The 20,009-nt window shown below is 39.0% G+C and overlaps 1 protein-coding gene across 1 annotated transcript in view; it reads left to right on the top strand.

Annotated features, from left to right (window-relative positions):
* LOC105381284 overlaps nt 1-20,009 on the top strand; it is a 35,183-nt gene continuing 15,174 nt past the window's right edge. Inside the window, exons 1-7 of the mRNA XM_048631094.1 lie at nt 1-274; nt 7,681-8,415; nt 8,783-8,962; nt 9,267-9,418; nt 10,227-10,334; nt 10,722-10,870; nt 19,523-19,623. Of these exons, the coding sequence (XP_048487051.1) occupies nt 175-274; nt 7,681-8,415; nt 8,783-8,962; nt 9,267-9,418; nt 10,227-10,334; nt 10,722-10,870; nt 19,523-19,623 (1,525 nt within the window). The 5' untranslated portion in view covers nt 1-174. The remainder of the gene's footprint in view (nt 275-7,680; nt 8,416-8,782; nt 8,963-9,266; nt 9,419-10,226; nt 10,335-10,721; nt 10,871-19,522; nt 19,624-20,009) is intronic.

Raw genomic sequence — 20,009 nt, 5'->3', positions numbered from 1 at the left:
GATAGTTGACAGTCGAAAGTTTATGTGAAAAGGGAAGCTTCCGATAATTTACGCGTATAATTTAGTTTTATAGCGAATTTATTCAGTTTTTCAACGAATATTTCGTAAAAATGTGGCTAATTACTTCTTTTTAAGCCGTCAGCGCACGCTGGAGTCGTGCGTAATAGTATAAAAATGCATATTCAGTGCACGTTAGGAGCCATTTTAGTTATATTTATTTTGTGCGTTCATTGTGATAATGCAGCTATTTACAACGAAATTAAGAAGATTTACGGTGAGTAAATTACAGTTTGTTGTTATTTAGTATTTCTTTATGTAGTGGAACCCATTAAACATGAGTTTTTATGAGAAAAATCATGATTATCTACACGCCCATCTTCGTGCTATTCTTCGAATCTCTACGATCCTTCAGATTCTTCTAAATATATTTAGATTCTACTTATCAATATTATCTATAATATTATAACGTATCGCACTCCAGATAACACTCACCATGCTTTGTTTGTGTTGTGATTGATTTATTTTATAAACAATGCTTTAATTTTAATTTGTTTATTTACTTAATTTTCTTTTTGCAATTATGCACGATTTGCTATAGTAGTTCACAGTTTGTAGGCTGCTGTATACCTATGTAGAGATAAATAAAAACCATTTTGTTTTAAAGTACCTATACATTTTATGGAACAACCACTGCTAATGTTAAGTGTATTTTATCATAATTTAAAGCAGTGTCTCATTTAGAGTCAACTAATGGACTTTTAGTGAGTTTTGTTGAGTGGAGCTTTAATGGTTTATTTACTATTTACTAAAAGGACATGGTTATCATTTACTATTACAATAGTTTTACATTTTAAACATACTTTCATCAGGTTTTTGGTCTCTTTTGGTTTAATGGTGTGAAGCAATAGCAGTAATACAATAATAAAATATGATACAGTACAAAAGTAAAATACATATTTCATGAATATCTTGAATTTTGAAATAGTGGAAGTTAAAAATATATACATATTATGTATATTATTATAAATTTAATTTATTTTCCAGTAGTGGAGAGGCACTAGAAGAAGATAAATTTAAAACAAAATGTAAAGTATGATTCATACTTTACATTTGTGCTCCAGAATAATCTTTAGGAGCAGTGGATTAGCTTGTCTAAAAAAGTTTTCCCTTGGAAATGTTGGGTATAAAGTAACCATATGATTCAGCGTGTGAGGTTTGTCTACAGGGTGTTAACTAGAATGCGTTTGAGCGGGAAATGGGGGTTAGTATTAGTCTAACCAAGCACGTTTCTAAGAAAAAAAACATCAGAATCTCGAATATTTATGTTTAAAGTCTAAAGTAAAGTGGAAAGTTTTACCTTAATCAAAAACATGGTCACCCTACACAAACACATAACCAATGAGACATTCGATTGCAAAAGAACACACACTGTAAATTTGTTATCAACTTCACTTTTCATAATTTATTTGATGTAACTATGATTGTAATTAATTACACAGTAGGTAATAACAATTATTAAATAAAATTGAAATTATTCATGGTGATTAATGACATACTAATCAACAATTAAACAGCTGATGTGCATAAAGTTTCATAGATCGTACCTCAGGATCGTACAGAATATAATTTATGACTTTCTAGGAGCTCAGAACAATAATTAAACCTTTTTAATCAGAATAAGGTAAGCGTTTAGTATTCACCCTTGATACTCACCACGTTTTATTTTTCTTTTATTACCTAAAGATGCGTACAGACCGGCCCAACGAACGCCCACCGATGGACATTTATCATACATAATACAGGGGCAGATTGAGCAACGAAGGTCAACAAAACCCGTTCGTTGGCGTTCGTTTGGCCGGTCTGTACGCAGCTAAAGATAAAAGACCACAATGCATAACAGGATGATAACAGGGTCTACTTCAATGACGAATTGGTTTACTTACACTCACTCATCTCGATTTGTGTTGTGTACTTGCGATTGAGACGTCTTTGATGACGAATAGTACGGAAATCCTCATTATAAGTATGGCCTCACTTTGAATACCAGTAGAATAATAACAATCTCGCGTATCATAACCATGGAGTATTTATGATAGTCATTACCTTCTCTGTGGATCTAGTCTGTCAGTCAGTCATTGTTGTTCACTTGTTTACAATCATTTTTTCCAATAAAATTATTACCTAAAAGGGAAAAGGTACCTACAATTCTATCTTTTGATTACCAAGCCTTGTTCCTCATCTCGTTTTATGTTGTGCTGTGCTGTGAATACGTGTGACCTATGTTATGAAGCATAAAATGAAACTGTTCTGTATTCATAAAAGATAATTATTGTGTATCAATAAAGTGATACTTATGGAGTCAAATGAAATGTCTACAATGGATTGGGTACTTTGAGTACCCAAAATCTCGGTAGGTACCTTGACGATGTGGCTCCAAGTGTGGTGCTGATGCACGCTAGTGATGTAACGAATGTGTGTTTTTGGACATTCGCGAATGCGAATGCGAATGCGAATATCTGATATCGACATTCGCGAATGCGAATGCGAATGCGAATATTCAGTTTGTGTTAAAATTTGGGGCCATTTGCATGGTTTGGTGACTATCTAGTATCTAGTACTGGACGAGGTACATTCCGTTCTAGACGCATTCCGAATCAGACTAGCCAATAATTGTCGCAGTTTTTTTTTTAGTACACTTTAGTTAGCCCCGTAACTGTTACGACACATTGCGACTGTGTGCGGTTTCTGAGGACGACTTACACGAAACATTTAAAATATTTAAATCTATGGCTGTCTTGCTCTGACATTTCAGGGTTATTGGTAAAGTAGACCTGATCCTTTCAAGAGGTGATAGAGGAAGACATTTTCAGTCGATTGAACCCTATAATGCATTGTCCGAAACTTAACCATTTCTAACATATTGAATATGTAAGTTTTTTATGTTTTTCAAAAAAATTAAGCTTAAAACTGAATATAAAAAAAAACTATTTCAATAACTTTTTTGGTTGTTTTGCATAAATAAGTGACACCTAAAATTAACCAATAAAAAAAATCAAATGTGCATTAATTGACTTAAATTAGACGACACAATACCTCAAAATAGTTAAACATTTAAAAAAATATTCAAAACGTAAAAACAAATAAGTTAAATTAAAAAAGAATGTCATACGACAATTTTTTGTGCACTTCAGCTTAAAAACATTGTCAACTTATAAGCTTTCAAATAAGATATTTCAATATCAAAACGATTTAGGTATCACTAAGATATGGCCAAAACAACCAGAAAAATCGGAGAAAACTCAATAGAGGTTTCCATACTAAAGTCAACAGGACTGAAAACAATCACACTTTTTACCTTTAAATTGGGCTAATATTGTTAGTTTTCCTATTGAATTCTGTCCGCCTGTGCTGGTTGTTTTGGCCATATGTTGGTGATACCTAAATCGATTTGATATTGAAATATCTTATTTGAAAGCTTATAAGTTGATAATGTTTTAAAGCTGAAGTGCGTAAAAAATCGTCGTATGATATTATTTTTAAAATAAACTTTTTTTTACGTTGTAAATATTTAAAAAAAATGTTTAACTCTTTTGAGGTAAGTATTATGTCTAATTTAAGTCAATTAATGCACATTTGATTATTTTACACTTTTTTATGCAAAACAACTAAAAAAATATTGAAATATGGCTATTTTTTTTTTATTTTCGGTGTTCAGCATAACAATTTGAGAAAAAAATAAAAAAACCTTAAATATTAAATATTTTAGAAATGGTTAAGTATTGGATAATGCAATATAGGGTTCAATCGACTGAAAAAGGCCTTCCTCTATCTCCTCCTGAAAGGATCAGGTCTACTTGCAAATAACCCTGTATACTGTCAAAATACGCTTTTTTATTATGTTTAGGTCTTATGAAACTATTAACTATAATATGTAAAGTTTCATTTCCCAAAGTAAATAAATAATACCAAATGATAAAGTAAGACTGGAAATGTGATTAACAGGGTAACTTGTAATAAAAAGGTTATAGTTATATACGAATGGATTTAGATTTTGTTAACCTATCTACCATTATTTTCAAATAGTTTTTTAATAAGTACTGGTATTCGCAAACATTCGCACAAAATTTTGCGAATGCGAATGCGAATGCGAATATCCAAAATAATGCGAATATTCGCGAATGCGAATGCGAATGCGAATATTTGTTACATCACTAATGCACGCATACTTTTTTATTGACCTTGGCTTTGATTTTTTTGGCCTTGACCTTGGCTTTCAAGTTCATGGCCATTCTGTCAAACGTACCTAAACATGAATAGGGTGACTATGAAATTTTAAAATGAACTAAATAAAACTGTTTTATGTTGGTCAGCTTAAAGCAAATAAAATACGTTTTTTAATGTCTTATCGTGTTCAGTATCATCAGCTGTATCTACCATTTCCCGCTCCAACGCAATCAAGTTAACACCCTGTATACAAATCCATTCAGTAGATTTTACATGAAAGAGTTAACATACATCCATCCATATACTTAAAAACTTTTGCATATTTATAATAATTGTTATGGTAAGATTACTAACATCTCACAGTTTATCAATTAGCTATTTAATAGCAATATTGTTGCTGTTTTTCCTCTATGAATTTAAAATATGCTTATTTTTTAAAAAGCAAGAATTTTTTTTATTATTGAAATGGAAAATTTGTTTTAACTCATTAAGTATTAGGAAGTTTTTATTTAATTTGTATCCATTCAAGTATTTTTACTGAAAAACTGTAACATTATAACCACACTAACCACTATTACATGTCTTGCCTAACATGTGTACATATTATTATTACTTGTACATGTAGTTCACATGATGTATTGTAACCATTTACTGCCAGTTTCTATAACTCTATCTTCCATAACTGGTAGTTACTTTCTTACGAATTTGTCAGATTGTTACTTTTGATTATGCCAAAATCATATAAAAATAACTGCCAGTTATGGATAGATAGAGTTATAGAAACTGGCAGTTAAAGTAGAGGTAAAATTAATGTTAGCCATACATACATAATTGGTTTTCATTAACACTTCCTTGCAATTACTAAGCTACAATAGTCTGGCTTGTTTCATAAGATCCCTTATTGTATAACTTTAATTTTGTTAGTTTCGTTTAAATACATGCTAATTGGTACCTGCCTATTATACATATTGTGCCACCCTATCATGAGTGATTCTTTGCAATTTAGATTTTTCTGATTGCTATGTTTAATTTCCTGTCTATCTATGTTTTTTTTTTAATCCTAATGTTCCATAAATGCCTTAATTGCATATGAAAAAAATCTATTCTAATTTCTTTCTTAAACAAATTAACAATAAATTGAAAAAATGTGTAAAACATCAATTCTGCATAAAATGCAAAGTTTGGTAAGTGCAATATTTTTAATTCCAAAACTTTTCTTCAAATCAATCTAATCCAATTGCTATAAAGTAGTATGTAATGGTCATTGGTAAACACCTCGAGTGACCTGTATTGTGGGGATCAGTGGCGCCCTATTCCTCTTGTGTTATTTTGAAACTGTAGTAAGTTACTGTTTTATCTTTTCGGTGCTGGTGTTCGGTGCTGAATTTAATGTAAGAATAAGCAATGTTTAATGTTTTCATCATAAAAAATCTAAACTTGCACTCTAGTAGGTATAATAGATCTACATATAATGATTGAACTTACTATGGCCTGTATATACTGTCGATTTACTAGAGTTACAAGCTCCCTGTAAGTGCATGTATGATAAAATTTTACTTAAATTCAATAATTACAAAGAATGTATTGCTAATGCCAAAATTTGAACCCACAGACTCCCTAATAACAAACTCTCGCGTTCCACCAATCACAGCGCCGTATTTATGGCATATGACAGTATAGTGACGTTTATCTATGTCGATAACGGACCCATGCAACGGAGGCAGGCTCAAAGCTCATTTTAATATGCCAAAATAACATTAAAAAATTTCTTATCAGTTGCCATCCCTGTGGTCCACTGGTGGGCGCAATAGGGCGTCTCAACGCTGAATCATCAGGCAATTCGCTCCATTACCGTAATGGATTTGACCTTAGCACGTCACTGAGCCCACATGGACGGTTCTTGTTTTCATCACTTGTAGGGTCAAGTCATACCTACTAGAGCACAATCGACCTGTGGAGTGGAGAAACTTAAGGTGAAAATTGGCGGCGGTTTTGACATGTCGCCAATAGCTAGCACATCGCGATGCGTTGTGAGCTGCAACCTTATGTCGTTCGCCGCCTATTTTCACCTTAAAGCTTTAGAATGCCCGCAAACCACACGCACACACACGCTCACACTACGAGTGGCACACGGGTGGGATATTGTTTTTAAATCAGTTAAGTATAGATTTCCTCAATAGTACCTACTGTTGTGTTATCACATATCATATGCCCGTAAAGTGGCAATAGGCCCGCCCCCTATTACATTGGGAGTAACATACACTCTGGCGAAAAGTGGGTGCAGCAATGCACCTCTGCCTACTCCGCAAGGGAGTACATTAGTACAAGGCGTGAGTGCGTGTGTGTGTTATGTTCTCGCATAGAACAGAAAAGAAACAGTCACGCCCTATATGTACTCCCTTGAAAGGTAGGCAAAGGAGCATTGCTGCATCCACTTTTACCATTGAGATGTTACTCCCTAGGTCCTAGGTAATAGAAGGCAGGTTCCAAGGCAGGCTGATTATAGTTTTTCTAGCATTGGCATTTCATGAAACGTGAGTAATATCTCATGATTCTCTGATTATCAGGTTTTCTTACAAGTTATTCATATTACCTACTTTGTAGTATCAATGCAAGTTATTTGGCAATCTAACTGCCATTGTTAAAAATCGCCATTGATTGTTTAATTTCCTCTCATTGTTTCAAAAATGAACTGTATCGCCGTTTAACCTATATTACATTATTACAACTATTTTAATTATTGTTTTGGTTTATAAAAGCTTTTGTTTTATCAGCCTTTCCTATGGTCACCCATGACCCAAAGCTAAAACACCAGCGTTTATAACAAAATTTAGAAGATCAACTAACTTAACTTTACTTACCCAATTTATTCATGAAAAGAGCAAAAAATATTACCAATTATTCACTGGTAATCAAAGAAAGATATTATTATAATAATCTATGTCTTTTTTACTTTGATATTTACATTGTTGAATACACACCAAATAAGCCAATACGCAATAAATAGTAATTTATAAATACTTATATTTTGATGAAAACTATAAATTTATTTATTATTTTACATGAGTATACAATACATACATAGGTGTCTTAGACATTATGTGTGTTTATTACTGACGACCTCATACAATCATACCTGACCTCAATTTACCTGCACTTGGTGTATTAATTTATTTTAAATGTCGCTCTTAGTCACTAGTGTAGATGTATAGGTAACATGAAGCATAAGGTAAGGATTATGTAGCCTTCCATAATATATTTCATATAACATATTATGATGAAGAAAACTCATACATGTGCCAATTATAGGAGCTGCAAATTATGTATAAAATGTGTTAATAATCTTTTAAATGGTATAGTCATCTCATGAATACTGTTTCGTCCTACACTTCAGATAGACATACAGTTCTATTTTAATGATCCAGAAAACCTATAAATAACATTCTTCTATTGCAGTTCCGTCCTCGCCGCAAAACCTGACAGCGAATCGTGTGACGTCAGACGAGATCCACCTATCATGGGCCCCTCCCACCACCTTCACCCTGCACGTGCCGCGCGTAGTCCCGGAGCCGAAGCCACCAATCACAGCCAACGACCAGCCCGCCCCCGACCCGCCGGCGACCAATGACAACACCGCTCAGGCGGACCAACCAATCAACGACGTCCTCGAACCCGCTAAATCTCCTAATATGATGGCGGATAGGGAGTTGGACAAGGAAATGGAATATCAGTCGTCTCTACGCGACTGGTATCTAAACGATAATAAGAAAATAACTGACGAGTATCCGTCGGATATTCTGAATGACTCGTACAGATCTCGACGGGATCTGAGATACGGACATAGACACAGAAAGAGACGGCAAGAGGTGACCGGTGAGGCTGAAAAGGTGGAGGGTTCGGAGACGCACCAGGCCTTCGAAATGCCCAAAGTGATGATGAAGAAATCAACCCCTTCAATACCCCACAAAGGCGTGACCCAAGTGGCCTATGTTTTATACTACGAGCAAGGTCATCCAAGGACGGACGCAGCTAAAATCGATGGGGTGCAGACATCAGATGACGTGAAGAGTATGAACGTATTCCCCAGTGACCTTGGCATGGAGGATTACCCGAAAGGAGCCAAGAATCTGACGTTGCTCAACACCGCTGGGAGACTGGCCAAAGTCGTCGGCTTTCGGTTGAAGAACTTGAGTAAGTTTAATTTGAAATACTAAACAACGCCATCTAGTTTCTAAAAACAAACCGTAGATATATGGATTTTTTTTAACAATGTCTCTGGCACATTTCCTATTTTGAAAGAGTGAGATTCTTAGGCAGTTAGGCAGTAATAATTTACTGGAACCAATAGAAACGCAGTACAACAATTCCAGTACTCATTGTACTCCTTGGCTAAAAAAATTGATCTATAGTTCCCTAAACACACAAAAGATGGCGCTGCACCTAGTTTTCTCATTCCCATTTTTTACCATAGTTCCCTAAACAAATTACAGATGGCGCTGCACCCACTTTTCTCACCTCCAACTCTTTACCCTCACTAATCATCTCAATTCTCCCGCAGAATCGTTCACCCCGTACAAGATATGGGTGCGCGCGTTCTACAACTTCTCCCTCGAAGGCGTCAAGTCCTCAGACCTGCTGGAGCGGCTGGGCCCGCAGTCGGAGCCCCTGTATGTGCTGACCGATGTGAGGGCTCCGTCGTCGCCGATTGTGCTGAATTTTACGTGCGATCAGGGGAATGGTGAGTGTTGGTTTTATTGTCGATGGACAGATTTTAGTGCCCTTACCGGAAAACTAAACGCTGTCAAACGCCTTATCAATGTGTTTTTTCACCCGTTAAACTTGTTTGTTTTTTCAATAGTTTTAAGTGTGCAACGTACCTATAGGTAAAAGTTTTTAACCGGCAATGCTTTTTAAGGGCTTGCTTAGACGTGACAAAAGTTCTCCGTCGCGCTCGCTCTTGAGGCTGTGCGATGTGAGTAAACGCCATGAAAAACTTTTGTCACACTGGCGCCACTAACACTTTCCCTTCATCCATCTTCCAGGCATCCTGTACCTGCAGTGGCGCCAGCCGATGGTGTTCGACAATACCCTGGACGAATATGTGGTGACACTGAGGAAGATCCCGGAGCTGCAGCCCCGGACGCGGCTGCGGCTGCCCACGAACAGAGATGATATCGAGACTACTATCAGTGTGGTGAGTTTATGAACGATTTTATTAAGCGATCTTATTGAATCCTTCGATGCTAATGTGCTGTTTATGTAATTGTCCTCTTTAGGCCTAATATGACATATAAATTTATTATTTGTACAAGTAGGTATAGGTCGCATCGAATTTTCTCAAAGCGGTATTAAACTACCGAGAAATTAGCGATTTTTGAAATTCTGATTTCATTTTCGGGCTTATAACATGCTGCACATGTAGGTTTCGGCTTAGTATACCCTTTTTGTAACACCCTGCCTGTATACGTGTCTGGGTGGTTTCGTGAGTATTGATGTGAAATGTGTGAATGAGTGTGACAACACCCTGGACGAGTATGTCGTGACGCTGAGGAAGATTCCGGAGCTGCAGCCCCGGACGCGGCTGCGGCTGCCCACGAATAGAGATGATATCGAGACTACTATCAGTGTGGTGTGTATGGATAATGTGCTATTTCTGAGCAAACTCTAACATTTTTTTTCTCTACAGGCCGAATATGGCTTACAAACTTTTGACATGTACCTACAGTCGCATAGCGTGCTTTCAAAGTTGTAGCTGTGATAAGCTATCGAAACTGCATACATACTTGAAAGAACACATTAAAAGTCACGCGTCGAGTAAGAGCGAACACTTTATCACATCTTATCGCGCGCGCCTTGGCGCGTGCTACGTATGCAGTTCGTTCAATAATTTGAACTTGCTCCTACTGTTTTCCCATTTCTCTTCTGTCAGTAATCAACAATTTAGACCACCACCGACCAACTATAGAACTCAAAGTAATTTAAATCTATTTTAATTCTTCCAGGACGCTGAACTAGGCAACATGACAAGCTACGAGGTGAAGATAACGGCGGCCACTCTCTCCGTGGTGCGGCCGAAGTACCTCGTCAATGGATCCGAGTCTACGCCAGCGGTATGCAGTTGTTTTATTGTTACATATTTCACACTTGTGTCTTTTTGATGTGTTATTTTATTAGTAATTTTTTCACACTGAGCTCTTTTACACAGTTTATACGATATAGCTCTGCCTTGTCTGTTAACATGGGGCCGTATAGCCGTGTGTGAAATGCTCCTACATATCTCTATTAATAAAGCTTTTCCTTTGTAGGCTTCACTACCCCTTAACAGGTTGCCAATAAGTTAATCGCTTACAACATGGAAAACTTCATAAAAATAATTGCACCTCCAGTATTCCTGTGAAAGACGTGAAAAACAAACATACATCCAATGACATCCATACTTAAAATCTCTCACGATTACCATATTACTAATATTGAACTATTACTTGCTTTTCCCACAGGAGATATCAAGTGAAGCGTGCACCCCTTACTCCGAGGCGATGCCGCCCGACGGCCGAGCGTCGTCGCGAGGCGGCGTCGGCACCGTGGTCCTGTCGATAGTGCCCATAGTCGTGCTGGCTGCTACCGCTGCGGGCATATTGTATTGTAGGTGAGTTGGGGAGTGAGGGCAGGGGATTTTGGACCTTATGCAAATTAAGAAATGCAAAATCTTTAGCGATAGTTTTGATTGTCGTGCTGATATTACATGTAAATTGATAGCTTTGTGGATAAAGACGGTATAGACGCGGTGGTGATGTCGATAGTGCCCATAGTCGTACTGGCAGTTCGCTAGTGGTGATAACAGGAGATATCAAGTGAAGCCTGCACCCCCTACTCCGAGGCGATGCCGCCCGACGGCCGAGCGTCGTCGCGAGGCGGCGTCGGCACCGTGGTGCTCTCGATAGTACCCATAGTCGTGCTGGCTGCTGCAGCCGCTGGGATATTGTATTGTAGGTGAGTTGGGTAGTGTGAAAAAGGTAAATTGGTCCTGGCAGAATACCAGCGCTGTGATTATTTGATTAAAATCATAGTATTGTGCTGATACAGAACCCTTTTCTAACATGATAAATACACATGTTGCTCATCTATCTGTCTGTCTTATATTAATGTTAGTGTTTATGTAATCTTAAACTTAATGTTAGAAATCTTGCTGTGTAACCCGTGTATGTGTTGTGTTAGGTAAATAAATAACTTATCTATCTATCTATTTGGACCTTATGCAAATGAAGAAATGCAGAATCTTTAGCGATAGTTTTGATTGTCGAGCTGGTATTACATGTAGATTGGTAGCTTTGTGGATAAAGACTTATAGACGCATTCGCGGTCGTGTTGTCGATAGTGCCCATAGTCGTACTGGCAGTTCGCTAGTGGTGATAACAGGAGATATCAAGTGAAGCGTGCACCCCCTACTCCGAGGCGATGCCGCCCGACGGCCGAGCGTCGTCGCGAGGCGGCGTCGGCACCATGGTGCTGTCGATAGTGCCCATAGTCGTGTTAGCTGCGGCCGCTGCGGGCATATTGTATTGTAGGTGAGTTGGGGATTGTGGGCAAAGAATATTAAACTTTATGCATTAGATTGAGAAATCGATAGTGTCGATAGTAGTGCGCTGCTATTGCAGAAAGGTTTTGGTATAAGTAAGCTTTATATGAATAGCTGGAGTCGGCATCGTCGTGCCGTCGTGGCCGCAGCCGCTGCCGGCATACTGTATTGTAGGTGAGTTGAGGAAAATGAAATATAAAGACAGGTCTTAGTTGTTAGACTCTTTATTATCGAATGAATAAGCGCCGCCTCCTACCCACACATGTTCGTCTTACACAATCATAGGCATACCCTATAGTGTACATACACTACAATCCTCTTCACATAAATATTACTTACATATCTTATTAATTTAAGTCTATACTAACACACATGATTATTTACTGTGCCCTAACTTGACAGAAGACAATACAAATAATTTAGGTATACTATAAGTATCTCAGATCAACTACAAATAGATTCGCAATCGCCGTGTGCACTATTCTCTTTCTCACTCAAACCATAGATGTTGCCGACAAAAAAATAAAACCTAAATATGGGGAAATTTAACTTATCATAATAACAAAAACAAAACTTGAGTATATCGTCGGTTGATAGGAAAAAGACACTAAAGGCTAATTTTTCAATAGCCAGACAAAAGTTTTGCTGGGAAATAATTTTGATGCTGTTGCGTCTCAATGTTTCTCAATGTTTGTATTACCCAGATAACATTTATCTGAATATTGAAAAATCAGCCTTAGTGAGTTTTTCCTGTCAACCGACGATATAAGAAAAAAAACTTTACTCATACTTATTTGATTTCAATATAATTATTTAATATACACAAACTGAGTGGATTGTATAATTCATTGTCTTCGTCCAATCGAAACAATCCTCTTCAAAATGTGCCGAACACAATTTTTGTATGTTTCCTTGGTTCCCAATTTGTGCGACCGGTAATGTCTATCCATTTTCTTGATATTTTTTTTTTTCTGTCGGAAACCTATGAAAGAGATAAATGGATGAGCATGAGCATTATAATCGTGGGCCAAATATGTGATGGGGTTTTTTTTAAAGGAAACACGTATTTCGTATCAATACAATAAACTTTATATTATACAGAAGAAATCACACATGGAAGAAAAAAAAAGAAACGAACGTTTCCTCACAATGAGAGGCACCTCATTTGAAAGAGGAGAATGACTTCTACAAAATACAATCTTCACAAAAACCGAATTCGTGCGCCCCATTTGTAAACCCAACCCGAGTCCGTTACAATTTCTAGTATTTTCTTTGCATACTATAATATTTGTGGGTAAAATAAATTTTCAATAACTTGCAACCCCATGTGATTTGTTATGATATGGTACCTCGTAATTTTTACTTAAAACTGATACTAAAAGACCTTACAGTATTAAAATTAGTATCGTTTTATATTAAAATCGAGCCAATAGATAGTACTATGATGAATGTAAGCTTGTTAAACTTGATAGTATCTACTTACATGTGAAAATATATCTCATCCATCATTCCATCGTGTTTTCGTTCAATATGCTCTGTACAACCGAACAAAATCCACCCACCCATGTCACACACTCGTTAAGTGATGATAATAGTCTAATAAACTTAATAAACACCCACAAATCACTAGCAAATCAAAAATAAATAGCATTTAGAAAATTTTGTTGTAACTGTCAGCCTTTGTTTGGCACAGATTTTTCATTTGTTTCATTGTTTGGCACAGAGAACTGACGTAAACAGGCGCCACAGCAAAAAGGACAAAAAATATTTACAGCTTAACGTTTCTTTCTTACGCTTAATGTAGCTAAGCGTCTCTTTTTCGCAATGTCAGAACTGTCACGATTATACCCCTGTGATAAGTATTAATTAACGTTAACATGTAGACGAAAAAGCTCCCATGGGCGCTTAGTAGTTACAGCTATGGTTATTTGTATTTTGGATTCAAGTTCCTCGTGACCCGGGGCGGTCTCGGGGCATTGGACGGTGACTGTGGCAGGCTCACCGGTGGCGGTGGCGGTTGTTCCGTGGGCTCGGGCGGTGCGGCTGACTCTGATGACATCTGATGATTGTCTGGTGCGAGGTCGCTCGTGCCCGCGCTGTCGCCTGCGTCATGAGCCCGCGACTGCGCTGGCGAGTCCGCCTGCTCCGGCGCGCAAGACGGTAGTGGACCTGCTAAAGAAACCCTAGACCTCTGCCTTAATTGGTCAACGTGCCTATGTGTCAGTGTACCATCAGGGTTTCGAATATTATAATCCGTCGCGCCTAACCGTTCTGATACCTCACCTGCAGTCCATTTATCACCTTTTTGGTACAGTCTATACCACACCGGATCTCCTGGTCTCATATCCCGCTTCTCTCCCCCCTTATTCTCACTTTGCTTCATCTGAGCATGAACAATTTTATTTTCCCTATCTGGTTTTAACACATCTAGTTTAGTACGTAACGAGTGCCCCATCAGCAATTGCGCCGGACTATCACCAGTTGTACAGTGCTCGGTATTTCTATAATGTAATAAGAATTTATTCAAGGCTGTTGCGATATCTACGCTTTCCGATTTAGCTTTCTTAATTACCTTTTTGAGTGTTCTTACCGCATTTTCTGCGGCACCGTTTGAGGCTGGGTGATACGGAGCGGAAAACATATGTTTTATGCCGTTAGATTGAGTGAACTGACTAAATTGACTACTGGTAAAGGGGGGGCCATTGTCACTTACCAATGTTTTTGGCAAACCGAACCTTCCAAATACTTCATTTAATCTATCTATTGTGTGAGCTACACCGGTGCTCGGAACTTGGAAAACCTCGAGCCACTTTGATGTGGCATCTACTAGCACTTAGTATAGTTTATTATCTATGGGTCCCATAAAATCTAAGTGTAATCTAGTCCATGGGCGCGGGCACCACGGCCACGGGCAGGGCTGGTGCGCGCGCGGCGCGTCGCTGGCGGCGGCGCACGCGGCGCACGCGCGGCACGCCGCCTCCACGGCCTCGTCCACCCCGGGCCACCAGACGTAGCTGCGCGCTATGCACTTAGTCTTAACAATGCCCATATGGGGTTCGTGTAGCTCGCTAAGCACCTTTGCCTGACAACTCTCGGGAATTACCACCCGATGTCCCCACATTACACAGCCCAACTCCAAATACAATTCATTTTTACGGTTGAAATAAGGTTTTAAGTTTTTCATATCTACATCCCTTGGCCAACCATCGCGAATGTAACTAACAACTCTGCCTAAAATATGGTCTTTAGCAGTTTCTTTTTTAATGTGAGCTGAATCTATCAACGAGGTGTCCTGCACGAAGTGCAGATAGGTTTGCTCTGGAATTCTATGATATCCAGAGTCCCTACTTTTTATAGGTAACCGAGAGAAGCTATCAGCTACATTATCCTTGGTGTTTACATATTCTATGTCATATGTGTACGCCGATACGATAACCGCCCACCTTTGCAACCTACTGGCGGCCATGGCCGGGACACCTGCTTTGGGGCCGAAAATAGTAACCAATGGTTTATGGTCGGTTCGCAGAGTAAACTTCCTACCATACAGATACTGGTGAAATTTTTTTAAGCAAAAGATAATAGCTAGGGCCTCCCTATGTATTTGTGCGTAGTTTTTCTCGGCGTCATTGAGTGTCCTAGACACGTAGGCGACGGGGCGCTCCCCGCGCGGCCCGCGCTGCGTCAGCACGCCCCCCACCCCCTGCGCACTCGCATCGCAACTCAGTATCAACGGCTTGCTCTCGTCGTAATGCGCAAGAACTTCCGAGCTAGACAAAATTCGTTCCACTTCATTGAAAGCGCGTGCACAAGTGTCACTCCAAACCCAACTTACATTCTTTTTTAGCAACTCGTAAAGTGGAGATAATATACTGCTCATATTTTTAACGAACCTACCATAGAAGTTCACTAAACCTAGAAACGATCGCAACTGAGTTACGTTTTGTGGCTGAGCCATTTCAGACATCGCTTTAATTTTATCTGGGTCAGTTTTCACGCCATCCTTAGAAATAATATAGCCTAAATATTTAATCTCGTCCACTAAAAATTCACATTTATTTCTTTTTAGTTTAAGTCCATTTTCGCATAACCTACTCATGACCATTTCTAACGATTGTAAATGCTCCGTTATATTCCTACCGCCTATGATGACGTCATCTATGAATATTCCTACAAATGGTATTCCCTTTAATAAATTGGACATTGTTCGTTGGAATATACCGGAGCTTGACGACAGACCGTACACTAAACGGTTGTATCTAAAAAGCCCCTTGTGTGTGTTTATCACTGTGTACTGTTTTGATGACTCATCTAACACCAGCTGGTTATACGCCTGCGATAAATCGCACTTACTAAATATCACTGAGTTGTTTAGTGTGACCAGTAGGTCCTCAAATCTAGGTAAAGGATATCTGTCAACCAACAAGGCAGAGTTCAAGGTTATCTTATAGTCAGCGCATATCCTCAGTCCACCATCCGCCTTACTCACCGGCACCAGCGGGGTCGCCCAGTCCGACGCCGCCACGGGCTCAATGACGCCCTCGCGCAGCATGCCGTCCAGCTCGGCGTCCACGCGCCCCCGCAGCGCGTAGGGCAGCGGCCGCGCGCGGCAGAACACCGGCATCGTGCCCTCGCGCACGTGCAGCGCCACCTCACCACCCGTGAACCTGCCCAGTCCTCCGCTGAACAACTCCTTATGTCTGTCGAGTAAAGCATTTAACTCATCACCCGCTGATAATTGATTACATTGCAGTGACCTACTGTTATTATTACCAAACTTAGGCAAAGAAATTTCTAGCTCTGATAACCAGTGTCGACCTAGTAATGACGTAGTTCCCCCGCTTATAACAAATAGTTCTAAGTGTTTACTTATTTCATTATATTGAACTTTCGGTTTTATAACACCTAATGGGCGTAATTTACTACCATCATACAATTTCAAGGTCAAGTCACACTTTTCAATAGTCCTATGTTTAAACAATCTTTCATAAGTTACTTTACTAACACACGAAATTGACGAGCCTGTATCTACCTCCATAAAAACCTGTTTGTTATCAATTTTTATAGGTATGCTTACCGGCCTGTAGCCACTTAAGCTCAGCTGATTTAGATTCTCTTCTTCCGAGAAGTCATTTTCTGATTCTTCTTGGTCGGACAAATCAAATCAAATCAAATCAAATCAAATCATTTTATTTGTGAACATAGGTATAGTCATAACAGGTGTTTTACAGTATTTGTTGCGCTATGTTCTGCACGTAGGCATACAAAATTTATTAAGTATACAAGTTAACATAAACAAAACATGCATATCTTTTAAATTATTCCTATTATGTATAAATAAAGCATGCATCTAGATATAGCTTTCATTCCTACAATAAAAATAAAATATAAACAGTCCATAATTATGTCAGATAAATCTATATAATGAAAAAAACAAAATAATAATAATAATACTAGGAAATGTCAACAGAATATAAGTATGATTAATTAATTACAATGAAATGTCAGATAAAAATTCAATGACAGAATAATAACATTTTCCGACTAGAAGATTGAAAAGCTTTTTCCTAAACTGTACAGTATCTAAGTCTTTTATTACATTTGGAATTTTATTAAAAATTAATGGAGCCATGCATGATACATTGTTTCCCATTAAAGCAGTCTTATGTTTTGGTATGCTCAGTCTATGTCTGTGCAGAAAACGTGTTCGGTTTGAGTATGTTTGGGGTGCTTTTTTAAAGAGAGATGGATTTATTTTAACAAACATTGCTATTTCATATATATAGAGAGATGGCATGGTCAGTAATTTTAATCTTTTGAAATGTGGAGCACAACTGTCTGTTGTTCTAAGACCACACATTGCTCTTAAGCATCTCTTTTGCGCCCTAAAGATTACATCCTTATCAGTGCAGTTGCCCCAAAAAATTATCCCATATCTTAAAGTTGATGATACAAAACCGTGATAAGCATTCAGAACTGTGTCATGACACACAATTTTACTTAATTTGTGCAGCATGTATGCGTGCTTACTGAGCCTTTCGCAGATTTCGTTCGCATGTTCCTTCCATATTAACCTATTGTCCATTTTGAGACCTAAAAACTTTGTCGATTGTACTTCTTCAATCTGTACCCCGTTATATTCAATTTTCAATTCCGGATTGATTGTCCTTTGGTGAAATTGTATTATTTTAGTCTTAGTCAAGTTTGCAATTAAATTATTTTCATTGAGCCATGTCATTATTTCTTTCAAAGTGTCATTAATTTCGATTTCATATATATTTATGTCAGTACATTTTATTATAGCAGTGCTGTCATCAGCAAACAACACCATTGGGCGTGAAACGTTATTAGGTAGATCGTTAATATACAAAATAAACAACAATGGGCCAAGCACGCTGCCTTGTGGTACACCGCAATCAATCTTTCTACTGTTAGAGTAATATTTAATTTCTTGTTTGGTTTCGGGACAAAGTCTTGTTATTTGCGTGTATTGAGATCTGTTGTTTAAATATGATTGTATAAGACTCAGTACATTACCTCACCTAGGACGTGTCCTCAGCCTTCAGATGATGAAACGCCCTTCTGCCATTGTTATTCCCCTTGCTGTAGCCACCGCCACTACTGCGGTTGTAGGTTCGCCCCGCGTTCTCCGCCCAGTCTGAGCAAACGCGCCTCAAATGGCCCTCCTTGCCACACTTGCTGCACACCGCCTTCTTGAACCGGCAGTCCTTGAACACATGGTTCTTCGCTCCACATGCCTGGCAGTGAGCTGCCTGGGCCGCGCCCGGCGCCCCCGGCCCCCTCGCGCTCCTGCCTCCGCCACGCGGCCACGGAGCCAGCGCGTGCACGGCGCCCGCCTCCTGGACCCCGCCGCCGGCGTGCGCCCCCGCGCCTTCCGCCGACAGCTCCACTGCTGACGCATCACGCTCCGCTGCCTCCAATGCACATGCCAACTTGACCGCTTGATCAAATGTTAGGTTATCTTCGACGAAAAGACGCTGTCTTATCATGTCACTTTTTAAGCCACATACCAGTTGATCACGTAGGTTTTCATTTAAATTCGATTTAAAGTCACAGTTTCGCGATAACTTTTTTAGTTCCGTAAAATAGTCTTTGATAGATTCACCCACGTTTTGTCTTCTTTGACGGAACCTGTACCGCTCCGCCATTACTGACACCTTCGGTTGCAAGTGGTTTTGTAACGTTGAAACAATTGTTTTGTAATCTGTATCTGACGGTTTGGCCGGACTCAGCAGGTCACTCAGCAGCTCGTACGCCGCATCTCCCATCACCGTGATGAACATGGGCACGCGCGCCGTCTCCGCAATATTGTTGATCTTGAAGAACATCTCCAGGCGCTCCACGTACAGCTCCCAGTTGCCGCCGCGGATGTCGAACTCGCCTATCTTCCCGATCGACATTTTAATTGCACTTATTTTCCTCGTTAGCCAATGAAATATAAAGACAGGTCTTAGTTGTTAGACTCTTTATTATCGAATGAATAAGCGCCGCCTCCTACCCACACATGTTCGTCTTACACAATCATAGGCATACCCTATAGTGTACATACACTACAGGCAAGTACTATGCGAGGGACCATATGCCTAAAAATATGAGATTGTGCTGAATATCCAACCAGATTATGCAAACACTTATTGAGACTAACATAACAGTGATACGTAACTAGTGGATCTATTTATTAACCTGTTAATGTTTTGCCACCAGATGTCGCTCCCGGCTCAGCAAGTGCATCAGCGCCGCCTACAGCTTCCTGGAGGACGGGGGGGAGAGGGGGGCCAACGCGCCTATTAATGCTAAGAAACCTGGTATGTCAAAATATAATTTATTAATTACTAGCTGTATTCGCGAACTTTACTTCGCCTTAATAAGTTTTGCCTTCGGAATTCCGCCATCAAAAGTAGCCTATGTGTTAATCCAGGGTGTCGGCTAACTCCATCCCAAATTTCGTTAATATCGGTTCAGCCGTTTTGACGTGAAGAAGTAACAAACATTCGCATTTATAATTTTAGTAGGATTTTTTACCTTTCGAAAGCCAAATAGGCTGTCCTTCTCAAAATTTCTACAGTAATTAACAATTTACTGTAGAAATTTTGACATCCAGTATAGTTAAACAGAATAGGTTGTCACCTGTTATTTCGAACCCGATTCTAATTCATAGTCTGAATTACCGCCTCGCGCTCGTATAACTTTC

This window comes from Plutella xylostella, chromosome 27, assembly GCF_932276165.1.
Source record: "Plutella xylostella chromosome 27, ilPluXylo3.1, whole genome shotgun sequence".
In the NCBI taxonomy this organism is placed as follows: domain Eukaryota; kingdom Metazoa; phylum Arthropoda; class Insecta; order Lepidoptera; family Plutellidae; genus Plutella; species Plutella xylostella.
Note: the sequence above shows the minus strand (reverse complement) of the source record. Positions and strands in the feature narration are given on the sequence as shown.